This window comes from Stegodyphus dumicola, chromosome 3, assembly GCF_044657685.1.
Source record: "Stegodyphus dumicola isolate Sdum_Otavi_A_Nest chromosome 3, ASM4465768v1".
Taxonomy (NCBI): Eukaryota; Metazoa; Arthropoda; class Arachnida; order Araneae; family Eresidae; genus Stegodyphus; species Stegodyphus dumicola.
Window position 1 is genome coordinate 59,499,138 of NC_140770.1, and position 15,528 is coordinate 59,514,665.

A 15,528-nucleotide genomic window follows, 5' to 3' on the forward strand; every position below is an offset into this window, starting at 1 on the left:
TTAACAAATTTTTTATTAACAAACTCCACGATTTCAAAGCGAACAACGGCAAGACTGTAAGGAAAAATCATTTTTATCTCCAGAGCGCGAGACTGTGTATTGGAAATTCTAAAGCTATGCCCCGTTTAACATTATTTTGCAATATTGCTGACGAACTGAATTTTATGGTTTAAATGCGAAGAACATGATATTTAATAAGTAAAGGTAACATACAAAATGTTAAAAAAGCGCCCCTTTGGGCGTAATGTAAAATCTGAATGCTTTCAAAATTTTTTTTATTTATATTTATTTGATTTTTTCCCTCACAATTATTATTTGAAAATAATGCTACTACTTAGTAATTTTCTTTCAAATAATAAACAAAAGCAAAAGATCAGATTTTCACTTTGAAGGTAGGCAGTTAAAAATACGACACAAATTTTGCAATCGACTTTTTTTACAACTTGCTAGAAAGAAACCTTCCTTATGGGTGATACTCGTAGGATAAAATAACACTCACTGTAAAAGTTAAATGATACTACCAGATAAAATGAATTTTAAACCATCAATTTACACTGTATTAAGACACACACTTCTTTAATAGCATATATAAGTAAAAGATATTTTTTTGCCCTTATAACACAGAAAAGAGACTTTTCTTCGCGACTTTTTAACCTTTTTCCAATTTGATTCTTTATAGTGAAAGCATATAAACCGTATCCCAAATGATCTAGTTTTCGAAATATTTCTGTTAATTCCCAACAAAAAGTGAATGGTTAATTAAGTGTAATCGCCTTGAATGAGAAGAAATTAATACATTCCAATCAAACATTTTTTTAATGCAGTATTTTATCTGGTCTTTAAAAAATTCTGTATTAAAATGCTGCACAATTAGCTTTCTCTCACACAGAATTTCCCTTTGTTCGCTCTAAGCTTGATCTTTCGACCTGCGAGGAGAGGCCCACTAGCGGCCGAGCGGTAAAAGTTGCTGAACACTGGCAGTTCGGGCGAGGTTCGAATCCTCTAGCTGCATGCACATTCTCGTGGTTTTCCGCACGTGTAATGTGTATACGAGCCAGTTTCCCTTAGAAAGACCTCCACAAAGGCATCCCTTTCCTTAGGCAGATAGCTCTAGTGTGCTTTACCGTAATCTCAATACATCAATCAAAATCAACACCCTGCGGGAAGAAAGACTTCTGTCTGTCTTAGGTTGAAGCATAAACAGAAAACTTGCTGCTTAATATGTTGTGCGACTTTTAAAAAGTTCATACATGGACGATTAAATAATTATAATTTCTGTCTAATCACTTATTTAAGTAAATTACTAATCGAACGTAATCAACTTTTAGCTAACAGTTTATAATTTAATATTTCAAAGACCTTAGCGGGGACAAAGAGCTCTTTACGTTCAAACATAAAGAAAAGGTTTGCTTGTTACGACATGAACCTTTAAAAAGTCTAAACGTAATTTAGTTCTTAATTCTACAAACTGGAAAGGAACTAGATCGAAAGAAAACGCAGCCGATTTTTGTTTTATTCAGGGAGAATTGTTTATTTTTATTGCTTACAAATCTTGAGATATATCATATAAAGTCAAATAATTTCTTACATGGCTTTACCGCTTCTATCATGTTTAGCAACATTCAGTCATATAATCTTAAAAGTCTTCAATTCTGCCAGTTCCTTAATACAATTCATTTCAAATTGTATTTAGCTCACCAGAGGCAAAGCGGAAAAATAGGTGAAAACAGGTAGTTCGAACAGGGTTCATATCCTAGCTGCATCGCAGTTTCGTCGTTTTCTTCACATTTTTGGCTTGGTTTATTTGATTACGGCATAGCACACTACCTCAGTAAGGGCAGTGATACTTTCCTGGAGAAATGTCTAAGGAAAACTGACTCATACCCACGTTATGTATGGGGGAAAAGACGATAACGCCGATGCAGCCAGCCCGTTCGCCCAAAATTGAGTCCAGGTCAAACTACCAGCGTTCAGCGACTTTACTGCTGTACTGCTATGACCCGTTTTTCTCAACTATAAAGTGGCCGGGAGCCAGGAAAGGGGTATTGTCGTGACTTGCGATGTGGCGAATTTTGGTACTTAGTTATTACTTTTGTAACAGACAGCGCCACCACTTTTTCAAGTCATTTCATCACACAGTTGCCATTCGCCAATGTAACAGCCAATTAAAAAATATTCAGAACTACCTTTCAAATTTGCATAATAAGATTTATTCTTATTAAATATTAATATATATATATATATATATATATATATATATATATTTTGTCTGTTTTGCAAAATATTTATTTCTTGTGCTGTGTTTTATATTACGGATAAGAAAATTTTCAGTGTACGAAAATACAAGTGTGAATTTTTTTTATTAAATTAGCTGGTTTAAGTATTTCACTGAATTATTTGGTATTAATATAACTGAAAGTGAGCTCCTAAATGTGATGGATATAGATAATATCAAGAACTTTACGCATATAGTGAATGAAACACACCCAATTTTGTACTGCTATATTTACTTGTCAAAATCTATTTCACTTCTTGTTGTAAGCACAGCATTAAAAAGTCTGATATGTAGACCACGACTTCCCTTGCGCGGAATATTAAATTATACGCACATTTTTTTTCTGCATTTCATTGAAACTTATTTCCTCTCTCATTAGAGATAGTTTTCTCTTTCAATTAATTCAATTCTCACTTTGCGACAAGACAAAAATACATAAAACCTCAAAATAGCTTTATTAAAAATTGCAAAATATAGAGACTTGAAACACCAAATACAATTAAAACAATTAAAAAAAACAATTTTTACAATTAAAATTATTGTTTCTACGCAAAAACAAGTAGTTATGCCAGCGACAAGAAGGCAGATTTTTCGGTGCACAAAACTTTTACTTTGGGTCCCACTTGGCAAAAAGACACTAAAAGTGCAGAAACTGAATTCACTATTTCGCTAAGTTTCAAATGCAAACAAATATGGCAGCTATAGTAAAAAAAAATTAGGCTTAGCCGCACTTAAAAAACTTTTAAATAGCTAATAATTCTACAACTATTGCATGCAGATTAACTAAAGGCATAAGAACTTTAACTGGGAGATAAGAACAACATAATTCAATCATTTTTAAAGCAAAACATGCACAATTTACCAATATATAAAAATTATTTTTAAAAAAAACTGAGCTCACGCAGCTGAGTTACAAAGTGGGTATATTTGCTTATTTATACACTTTTGGTGCAGCCGAATCCAACCAAAAAGGTAGGTGCACAACTACATGTTATATCATATACAAAATTTCAACGTTTTGAGTCTACTCGTTTTTGATTTATGCGAGCTACATACTTACATACGTACATCTAGACATCACAAAAAAATCTGTCCTGAATCCATTTTAAATCCTTTTTGCAAACCGTTTTGGGAAAAAGAGTCCTTTATTCTGTTCTTACCTACAGATGTCATGCAAAAACATCGTTCATTGTATCTGATAGCAGTTAATATATGGGTATTTTCATTGAAATATGATACCTGAAAATTTTCATGGCTGCGACACTTCTTACAAAAGTACAACTTACTTCGTTTGATTTACTTACAACTTACTTCGTTCACTGTCTGTCTCATTATTTACAACTTACTTCGTACAAGGAAGTAAAAAAGTGAGTTCTCAAATATCAGTAAATAATTAATTTTATTCCTTTTGTTCTTTCATATTATAATAGTTTATCATTTATCAGTACAAAAACTGAGGTAATTAAAAAATTAACTTTTTAGATATTTTTAGTATTTTTTCATTAACGTTATAAGGTATTTTCTCCCTCCTTTCTGCATGCCTTCGTGGTGTAACCGTAGCACACTCGGCGCGTATTCGAGAGGTGCAGGTTCAAGTTCCGGCGACTCCTTTGCACATTTTTCACAGCTCCTTTAAAATAACCTAATGACTCTACAGTGGCGCTCGAACTAAAATGTTGTGAACGATGATTCTTCACAACCAGGATTTAACGATCGGGTTTCCTAATTTCCATTTGCCCTTTAAAAGGGATAATGTATTTTCTCTCTCCTTCCAGTATGCCTTTGTGGTGTGACGGTTAGCACACTAGGCGCGTATTCGAGAGGTTCAGGTTCGAGTCCTGGCAAAAGGCATTGCTCATTTTCAAAAATACCTCTCGGCGTATTATAAAAAAATAACCTAATAGATTCTAAAACGTAATTAATGAAAATCATTTCAACCCAAAATAGGATTTGCGTTAGTGAATTTTAGTTAAGAATAGTGGCTCCCCACTATTCTGAATATTATTGGAATAATTTAAAGATTAAATCCGATAGTATCTTAAGATGGTTTTGCAATCAGAAAACAAACTCATATTGATTCATCCTTATTTTCTTTACAAATGCCGAATATCTGTTTGCAAGTCTAATCTGTTTTCAAATCAAATGCCGAATATCTGTTTTCTATTTGAACTTGATCAAATAGTGTGTTAGTGTTTAATTCAAAAGATAATATTATGCATTGATTAACATTTCCTCTAACTTCTTTTTAACTAAGGTTGCCTATGAGCAACCCCTTTAATTCTGACTCGCAGCTTTTATTTTTAGGTCAGGATATGAATGTAATGTTAAGGCCAGGATATGAACGTCGGAAGGTTAAGGATATGAACCTTTAAACAATAGGATTTCTTTTGAAGCACAGCGGCATGACAATGATCAATAATCTTAGCATCACTAAGAATAATTTTCTGGGTTCTCATACTGAAATTTTCCCAGAGTATTAAAAGTTGTAAATGAAAATGTAAGCATATTATAAAGGAAAATGTAGCCGAAAAATGCTGTGACTGCTATTTAACTCTAAAGAGGGGTTATCAAAGAGAAAATGAGAATTAATATTGATTAAAATTGCATTTTAGATAATTATTACTGATTATAATAGACTGCAATGTTTGAATATGAATTCTTTGAATATTTTTTTAAAAAATTATGATTGCGAAAATAGAAAAATAGTTTCTTGGATTGATTCCTTTCTCACAGAAGCCAGATGAATTCTGTTTTACTTAATGAAAACTAAAATTTATTTGCATATTAATCTGTCCTCTATGAGCACTTTATTTCAGTGATCTCTATTAATCTGCCATTTGTTTTTCTTAATTTAAATGCTTCAAGAATAATTAGAAAAGGACCTAATTCTCTTCTTGCCTTTAAATTCTTCATTTGTAAAACTGCATTTTCAGCTATAATCATGTGAAATAATTCTCTAAATATAATTCAGTGCAGAAAAAATAAGATATATAAACAGCTTGCAAATGGGATCACCACTTAGATTCTGTTTTAGAAATATGATGAAGCTTACGAAAAATCTAAGAAGCGAAGTAATTCCGTACAATATTTTATAATTTTTTATCAATGATCAACCTGTAAATATAATTTATCGACATGCAAATATAATTTAATAATTTAATGTGTACGTATATGTTACCGTGAAACACCGAAATTGGAGAATATCGACTTTCACCGGAGAATGACAACATTTACCACATACATCGGTGAAAGATCGAATATTGCATTACATTCTTGTACATTCGGACCCTCACCGGTGTTATGTCGACAATCACAGATATGCTCTGGTGTAGGTCGAAAAGAGAGTTCATAAGAAGTCATAATAGTTTAAGTTGTTGCAATAAATAAGATTTGAGTCACATAATTTAGTAAGCTTTTTATTACTATTATTTTATTTTCTCATTTAGAACGCACTGTATAATTAAGTAAGTTTTTAACTTCTATTATTTTCCTTTCTCATTTTCAATGTACTGTGTGTTTTAAGTTCTTATTTTAAGTCTCAAGTGCTTTTTTTCGTGACTGAATTACGGAGAAGAAATATATTCTTATATGTTCAACATTCACCGGTGAAAGTCGACATTCTCCAGATTTCGGTATTTCACCATAACATATGTTCTACATGTAAATATTATAATATATATATGCATGTATATGTGAGGAGAAGGTTCATTAGCGTCTGAGTGGTAAAGCCGCTAAACAGTGATAGTTCGGTCCGGAGTTCGCATTCCAGTGAACGGAATGGCTGTATGGGCGTTTACGCTCCCCGGGGAAAGCGATTAGAAATACGATTTGTATGCGATTGAAATGCGATATTAATGTGCAAAATTGATATAATTTTGAATATTTGTTTCACCTGTTCATTCGTGCTTTCCCAGTGCTCGGGTACCTTGGCAAGGTCGGGGGGCTCCCTCTCCAAGGAGGGTCGAAAGCCTGAGCAAAAGTGCCTACTACTTACTGACTTGGTGTGAACCCCAGGGTACCAGGTCGGTCTACAGACCCAGTGCATCTTATTTAGTTAAGCGTTGAATAACTCTACCTACATCAAAATGAGTTCTAAAGACATTCTCAAAGAAGGACAGGCATATATTGCCACCTTAGAGACAATATTGACAAATTCTGGCATATTCTGGCATAAACAAGGCAGTAGCCGCTGATATTCGACATCAATTTCAATTGATGTTCAACCTTCTAACTGAACAGTGTGTCGAGATGGCACACATGGAAGGACAAATTCATCAAACGCCAAACATTAAAGACTCTTATGCGGACGTACTTAAACGTCCAGCTCGTGACCGATCCAAAACATGGAGAAAACCAGATAAACAACATGTCACTATTTTATACCCCACAAATGAAGGGGATAAACCAGACAACATCAGAAAGAAGCTCTTAAAAACTATTGATCCCACAAAGCTCCACATTGGAGTGAAAAGACTTAAAAATGAGGCAAAAGGTGGTCTCTTAATAGAGACCAATAAAGCGGAAGACATAGAGACGCTAGAAAATGAAATAAATACTGTACCAGAACTTAAAAAGGACCTACAAATTGTTCGTCCTACACGTAGGCTTCCTAAAATTATAATATATGATATTCCAAGGGACTTGACTAAGGAAGAACTTAAGGAAGCCATTTTAGCCCAAAACGAAGGCATCGATGGTGATGGCCTACAGGTTAAATTTCCTATCAAGCATAAGAACAGAAATCATTGGGTTTGTGAAACCTCACCGGAGGTTTTCAAACACTTACTAAGTTACGCAAACTGTGCGTTAATTGGGAACGTTTCAATTTAAGAGAATACATCAGACCAACGCAGTGTTTTAAATGCTGCCAATACCGACATATTTCTAAACAATGCCAAACAGAAGAGGCATGTGGACATTGTGGAGAAGTGGGACATTCCCACAAAAATTGTGACAATAACTACCAAAGATGTATTCATTGTGCAGAAAGAAATGCGAATAGTGATAAGCACCTTGACGAGCAGCACTCAAGTTTCTCAAAAGACTGTCCTAGCAGACAGCTAGAAATTGAAGATCTTCGAAGAAAAATCAATTATGGCTAGAGAACTTATTCAAAATATAAAAGCGTTGCAAATTAATTTAGCGAGATCACATGTCGCAACAGCACAACTAAAGACTTGTATCTTTGAATACGACTTGATTTTTATTCAAGAACCATACTGTATCAATGACAAGCCGTCTGGCTTTCCGACTCAAACATTTTTTCTCCAAATGACCACCCCAAAACAGCCACAGTGGTGGTTAACCCACGACTTACGGTTCTGAATACTTACGCTTCTTCTACTTTAAATGTTATTACATTAAAGATTGAACATAGGACAATAACCATTTTTAACTGTTATACTCAACCTATAACGGACTTAACAGATTTAACTACTCTGTTAAACTTAGCTGAACGTTACTTTGACGATCAACATGATCTTCTTCTCCTTGGCGACTTAAACGCGAAAAGTGTGCTCTGGGGCTCCCCCTTCAAGGATCCCAGAAAACGCACACTTAGAGAATTCTTAACAATGCATAGACTGGCTGTTGAAAACGATCCGGATGGTCCCCCTACCTACAACTGCACAAGGGGAAAGAGCTGGATTGATATTACAGCTTCCAGATCAATCTCTTCCACGTCTTTCATTCATAATTGGAAAGTTATGGACTGTACCACTTTAAGTGATCATTGTTATATCTCTTTTGAAATTACGTATCAACATTCTAGCTCAACTCAAAGAGTCAAATATAAACTTACACAAATGGATTGGCTCTTACTGAAGGCAAAAATTGGTCACTTTTTTGGTTCAATGGAATCTTACTTGCCTAAAGATACAGTTGATCTTAATCAACTTATAATTAAGTGGACTCAGAAAATACAGGAATACTGTGACTTGGCAACCCACGCCAAGGGAAAATATGTTAAAACTCAACACAAAGGTGTCCCTTGGTGGACCCCGGAACTCTCAATATTACGAAAAAGAATCCTCGCTTTGAGAAAGCGTTATCACAAATGTATTCATGATGACGAACTAAGGGCACACTATAAGCAAGTCTATGAAAAAAACCTTGCTCTCTATAAAAGAAAGCTTATGCAAGCCAAAAGAACAACCTGGAAAAGATATCTGGAGCGTCTAAGTCCTAGTTCACCCTTCGGGGTACACTATGACATTGCTAAGGGGACTATGCAATCCCCTCTACAATTAAAAGCGTTACTCAAACCAGATAAAACCAAGACTTCCACAATAGAAAAAACTATACGTTTCCTAATGGATTACCACTTTCCTAAAGATATAATCAGCGAAGACACGGAGTTTCATACGACAATTCGTAACAACTTAAGGAATCCATATAATTCAATAAATGATGTTCCGTTTACGATTCCAGAAGTGGAAAATGCTATCAAATCCCTCAATCCAGGCAAAGCACCTGGAATGGACAATATATCTAAAGAAATTATAGCTGAAGTTTTCTATGCTAACCCACAATTACAAGTAGCGTTACTTAATGAACTCTTCCGTCGAGGAATATTTCCTAACTGCTGGAAGACAGCGAAATTAGTATTATTCTCAAAAGAAGGAAAAAATGGTGAGCTTCCTGATGCTTACCGCCCTATTTGCTTGCTTAACGCATGGAGTAAAGTCTATGATAAATTAATCACTAACAGATTGACTTATTTCTTAGTATCGAATTCCAAATTAAGTGAACAACAATATGGCTTCACGGCGGGAAAATGCTCAGCAGATGCCATCAAGGACAACATAGTCTCACAAATAGAAGCAAACCGACGTAATAATAATTACACCAACGTTATCTCTTTGGATATCAAGAGTGCATTCAACAATATTTGGTGGCCGTTCCTACTACAGGAACTCCGCAATCTGGGATGTCCTCTAAATATTTATAAAGTTATTGAAAGTTTATTGGATAATAGACATATAATCTATGAAATAAATAATGTTCAATACTCCATAAAACAAGAAAAAGGATGTGTACAAGGATCCAACTCTGGACCACTATTCTGGAATATAGTAATGAATATAGCTTTAAAACTCGAATTTGAAGATGGAATCCACATCCAAGCTTATGCGGACGACGTTTCACTCCTAGTAACAGGATCTATGCATATGCAAATTCAAACCAAGGCAAAGTTGGCGCTTCAAAAACTATCAGAATGGGCACTCAAGTGCAAACTTCAATTCTCTCCCGAAAAGTCAAAGTCTATGTTTATAGCAATCAAAAAGCGTGGTGCAGCCTATTCAGCACCGACAATAAAGATGAACGATCATACCATTAAGCAACAAAAATCCATTCAATATCTTGGAATAGTCATAGATGAATGCCTTACCTGGCTACCTCATCTAGATTATATTAAATCTAAAGTTTGTAAAATAATGAACAATCTTCTTAGATTACTTGGGATGCCCAAACCAGTTCTGAAAGAACTTTATAAACGTGCAATAGAGCGTACCATAGTATACACATGTCCTGCCTGGTGGTACCCACCTACGGTAAAAATGCGAAACAAAACAAACTCTATACAACGCATAGCACTTCTTGCAATGACCAAAAGCTATAAGACTGCCCCTACTGCAGCTCTTCAAGTGATTGCTGGAATTATGCCGCTTGATCTTAAATTGGACATGGAAAGCATCATCCAACGTACCAAACGAGGATGGACTGACTTTAAATATGAGGACTTAGAACTTTCACGGGATCAGATTGAATTCCCAGTACCTAAATGGCATTCTCATCCAGCTCATATTCAAGTCTTCGGATGGGACAACAAGCCTCCAATCAATAAAGGTTTAGAAATTTATACGGACGGTTCAAAAAGTGAAGACGGCACTGGAGCTGGCTTCTGTTCCTTCATGAATGGAGTTTGTCACGATCAATTTATGTTTAAACTGGATAAGATTAGTACAGTATATCAAGCTGAAACTTTAGCATTAAAGTCGGCATTACTATGGTTAAAATCACACCCCAGTCCTGCGCATATATATTCGGATAGCCAGGCTGTTTTAAAGTCTATCCATAAATACAATATCTATAATCAGAACATTATCGCCATAAAGAAATTACTGGCTTTTACAAAAGCAAAGCTTCATTGGATAAGAGGACACCAAGGCACTGCCGGCAATGAAAAAGCCGACGAGCTAGCCAAACAAGGGATTTACTCGAACACGTACCTAGACTGCAAGATCCCTATGAGTAATAGCATCAGGACGACAAACGTTCACACTTCTACCGAATGTTTCGGAGAAACGGCATTTCAGTGATTTTTTTTAAATCAAGTTATCACTAATCACGGAGCCTTTCCGATTTAGATTAACAGATTCAAACTAAAGGAATCTACATGCAAGTGTCAATGTGGTAGTGAATCCGCAGATGCACTTCATATGATTATAGACTGTTCCAGTGTATCAACAAAACGTAGAGAAATTTTCAAACAAAATATAACTTTAGAAACTCTAAAACAACTAATTAAGAACGACAAGGGACGATCTTTGTTATCAAGTTTTATGGAATACATATACCATAATGAATCAGATCTGTACTTATAAATTGATTGTATTATATAATATTATTGTACTTATATTGGAATACTCATATCACAATGAATTAGATCTGTACTTGTAAATTCAATCGTATCATGTAATATCTTTGTACTTTTATTTGCCATGTTATTAATCATTTAATTATTGTAATACTTAATATTGATTCTTTACTTTGTTCTTCCTATCATTCTATGTTGCATTGTATAACTCAATTTATGTTCAAAAAATAATTTGTTTTGTAAATATAAAAACATGCTATGTAATGTATTTTTTCAATAAAGACGTTGGCGAGGCCAACACATCTCCTAGTCAGAAGACCTCAAAATTCTAACTAGGTCTTTCAAAAATTCTAATTGGCATTATTTGATCTTTGAGCTCTTGCTCCAAAATTGAAAATTTCCTTAGCCTATTGGCTCTGGTGATACTTCTGCTTAAGAAGTGCGGACCAGACAATCCATTTTCATGTTGTATGGGCGTTTACGTGGTTTTCCCCATGTATAACGCATATACGATCCAGTTTTGCTTAGAAAGTCCTCTACAGAGGCATCCTTACCCTTAGGCAGATAGCCGTCGAGTGCTTTGCTATATTTAAATAAACCACAACAAACCATATAAGTAATTTAAAAATCGCTTTATTTTATATATGCTTATAAAATGTATATATATATGTGTGTGTATGCGTAATTAAAAATTTTCTAATTGCTTCAGAACCTAACATTTATATTGATATTATATACATATACATACATTAATGAACATTGTATATTTAAGATTTTTTTCTTTCATATTTTATACCTGGTAGAGACATTAGGTATTTTTTTCCGGAATCAGGCAAAATGAAAATTAACAGAGCCTTCGCCGGGAATCGAACCACGGACCTCTGACAATACCGGCTCAGCGTGCAGAACCACTACACCATGAAGGGATGCTAGAAAGGCACGAGAAATACCTTACATACTCCCCTTTTGAAAGGGCGACTGAGGTTTTTAGGGGACCCAATCGCCAAATCCTGGGCGCAGAGAATCCTCATGAAACACCCTTTTAGTTCGGGCGCCACTTTAGAGACATTAGGTATTTTTTTCTGGAAGCAGGCAAGATGAAAAATTAACAACGCCTATGCTGGGAATCGAACCACGGACCTCTGACAATACCGGCTCAGCATGCAGAACCACTATACCACGAAGGGATGCTAGGAAGGCGGGAGAAATACCTTATAACCTTGTTCTTTATTTTGTTGCATTTATTTATGCCTATATACATACATATAAAAAAAACATAATAATAGGCTAAAAATTAAAAGCAAAATTTTTAAACCCGTCCTGCACTATAGATATGTGTGTATTGGACGGCAGAATTTAGGGAAGTTGAAATTTTTGGAATTTGGGAAAGCACCGAGTGTCAAAATTAAGGGATGAGAAGTATTTATGATTTAGGGAAAGCACTGGGATCCAAAGTTTAGGCATGGTTAAAATTTAGAACTTACAAAAGCGCTTTGCAGCAGAATTTAGGACCTGTAGAGGCGATACCAGGCGGTTTCGAGCGCCAGCCCTAGATAAAGCCTTAAGTATATATGTGGGAGTTTATTTATTCAGGACTCATATTAGTTTGAAGCATGTGCAAGAAATAAACGTAGGTATAGTAAAAAACTAAACTATTACAATTCAGGCTTAATTCAGAACGCTATAGGAGCAAGACAAAATTTAGCGAAACCACTTGGGTTTCGTTGCCAATCTTGTGATACATAGCCAATAACGTATAACACACGCTATTAAGTTAGGCTAAAATTATCATTACTGATTCTAAGGCATTTTAAATTAATGTAGCAGACCGCGCTGCTCCCTGACCTTCTAATTTGACCCAGTTTATTAATTTTCGCAGACTGTTATTATTACAGAAATTTTATAAAAACTAAGCTTGAACTTTCGATTATGTTGAAAAGAGTTTCCAATTCTGGAGTTACAAAAGGGATCTACAAAGCGAAACCATGTTTAGAAGTCCATTAAACAAAATGTGGAATTGCTGCAAAAAATGCATACAGGCATATTCGTCTTAAAATTATGTGAGGAGTATGGCATTGGAAAGTCCACTGTATATGACACAAGAAAAAAGAAAAAGGAACTTTTTGAATTTTTTGTGGGAGCATCTTAAACAACTTGCATTGAACGAAATGTTTAATAAAGTAAACAAATATTAAGCTTTCTTTTGTAAATTTTGATACCCTTTAGATCATAATTGTTCTTTATTTCATAAATTACAATTTCATAATTTTAATTGTATAATTTCTGCATGCCATCTTACCAGATTTAAATTGATGATCTATTATTAGGGGGACCAAAAAGTAATGTCGTTTCTACGCATGTCGACAACAACGATAGACAACAACATACTAAGGGCAGAAGTGGACGCAAATCAATGTCAAACAATCGAGGAACTGTCAAACACTCTTAACCAACCTTGGTCGACCAAAAACATTTAAAGCAGAATGGAAAAATAAGCAAAGCAGGTGTTTGAGTCCCCCATAATCTGTCCCAAGAGAACAAGGACAACCTATCCATCACACGCAATGTATTGCTTCAACGGCACCATACAGAACCATTTTTTGATCGCTTGATTAGTGGAGACAGAAAAATAAGTCCTATATGATAATCCAAAACTCAAAAGGCAGTTTTAATAGGGGTTACAAAGGGTTTACATCCCGAAAAGGCACTTCTGGGTATTTGGTGGAGTATTCGTGGAATTGTTCATTTTGAATTGCTGAAATCTGGAAAAACTGTTAATGTAGACCTTTATTCTGAACAATTGGATCTAGTGAACCAATCTTTAATTGGAAAATATCCGGCGATTGTCAACGGAAAAGGCGTCATTCTGCAACACGACTGTGCAAGACGAACACTGGAAAAACATAATGAATTGGGGTGGGAGGTACTGCCTCACCCACCATATTCACCCGATATCGCACCCTCGGATTTCCATTTATTCCAATCCCTACAACATTTTCTTAGTAACAAAAAATTTCAAAATTTTGATGATGTCCAAAATGCCATCTTGAGATATTTTACTCAAAAACCAATTGATTTTTATTGATCTGGGATTGAAATCTGCATACTAGATGGCAAAAGGTTGCTGATAACGAGGGTGATTATATTATTGCTTAAAAATAAAAACTTGTTACAAATTTATTTGTTTGAATTTAATGTAAGAAAGTAACATTACTTTACAGCCCCCCACAGGATTTGGAAATATCCCAAATCCGGAATCGGCTAGTGCGGATTTCGAACTTTGTACTGTATTTATTAATACTATATGAAGAGATACTTTTTTAAATTATAAAAAATATTGCTTAAATTTTTAATGCATTTTATTCTCACTTTTTTGAAGTGTTTGTAAGAGTAAATTTTTAATTTTGCAATGTTATTGTCTGTTATTTTACTTCAATATTTATAATTAAATTTTATATACAACAAAATTTATTTTGTAGATTTCAAAATTGTGCATCATATACATATTTAATACTTCTAAATATGTCAAACAATACATAAAAAGTATTATAAATTAAACATGCTTATCTTCTACTACAGAAATGTTTAACAGCAACAAAATTTAATTATAAGATTTTTCTTTTCTTTCATGTTTGCAGCAAATGCAAGAAATAAAAATAATTCTGAAGATGTTTTTTATGTTGAAAGGTATCTAGTGGCATTAACTGCATAAGATACTTTTAAGCAAGTTGTAGCTTATATTTAAAAGAGTCGCTGATATTATCATCCAAGACTCATATTTTCAAACTACAGTAAATTTTTTTATAAACATGAGGTTTAGAATAATCACTTTCCTAAAAATCAAATAATGACACAAACATCAAGTTCTTAGGAGCCTGAATTAATCAGAATCACAGAAATTCAGTGGTTATGTAGAAATTATCCACAGCAGGACAACTCAGAAAGTTCTGGGGACAAGTAAAACATGCACCAAAAATTTTGGAATCATTTGCCATGATCTTTATTAAATAAATTTAAGATGATTTCTGAAAATAAAAATTCAACTTTTTTTAAAATTAAATACTGGAAAGCACTTTCCTGTTTTCTCACATGTGCTTAAAATTCTAATTTAGAATGCAGTTGTCAAGAACTGAATTTATTGCCTATGAAAAAATATTTCATTTTCAGATTAGATATAAAAGAATTTTTTTACCTCAGTAGTACATAGAGACTTCAAACTGCAAAATGTCCTGCAAAAAAGAAATAAAAATGCATTTCAATAGTCAGTACATAACAGAATATGCTATACAATATTTACATATAAGTTGCTTCAAAGGACTAAACTGGGAAGTAAATTTCTTCTGAAATTTAAGATGAATATGAAGAAGGTATACAATAAATAATTATGAAACTAAATTGAAGACCTTTAACTAAGAATTTAAACATGCTGCTAATTAATGTATACAGAATCATAGCCTTTAGTGCAGTAATAAGGAATAGCAAATGTAATAAACAGTAACTCTTTAATCAACACTAAGAAAACTGCTGAAACTGAACATAAAACACTAAGTTAATAATTTCAGAAACAGTTACAAAAAAATAATTGTTTAAAATCTTTACATATAACAACATAACACTGTTGGGCATAATAACAATTCAGCCTTTTAGGGCATAG

General features: G+C 34.0%; 1 protein-coding gene across 1 annotated transcript in view; it reads right to left on the reverse strand.

Moving 5' to 3' along the window:
* The window catches only part of LOC146998009 (uncharacterized), a 75,572-nt gene that overhangs the window by 45,632 nt on the left and 14,412 nt on the right, over nucleotides 1–15,528 (reverse strand). Inside the window, exon 2 of the mRNA XM_085812939.1 lies at nucleotides 15,067–15,103. Within this exon, the coding sequence (XP_085669065.1) occupies nucleotides 15,067–15,103 (37 nt within the window). The remainder of the gene's footprint in view (nucleotides 1–15,066; nucleotides 15,104–15,528) is intronic.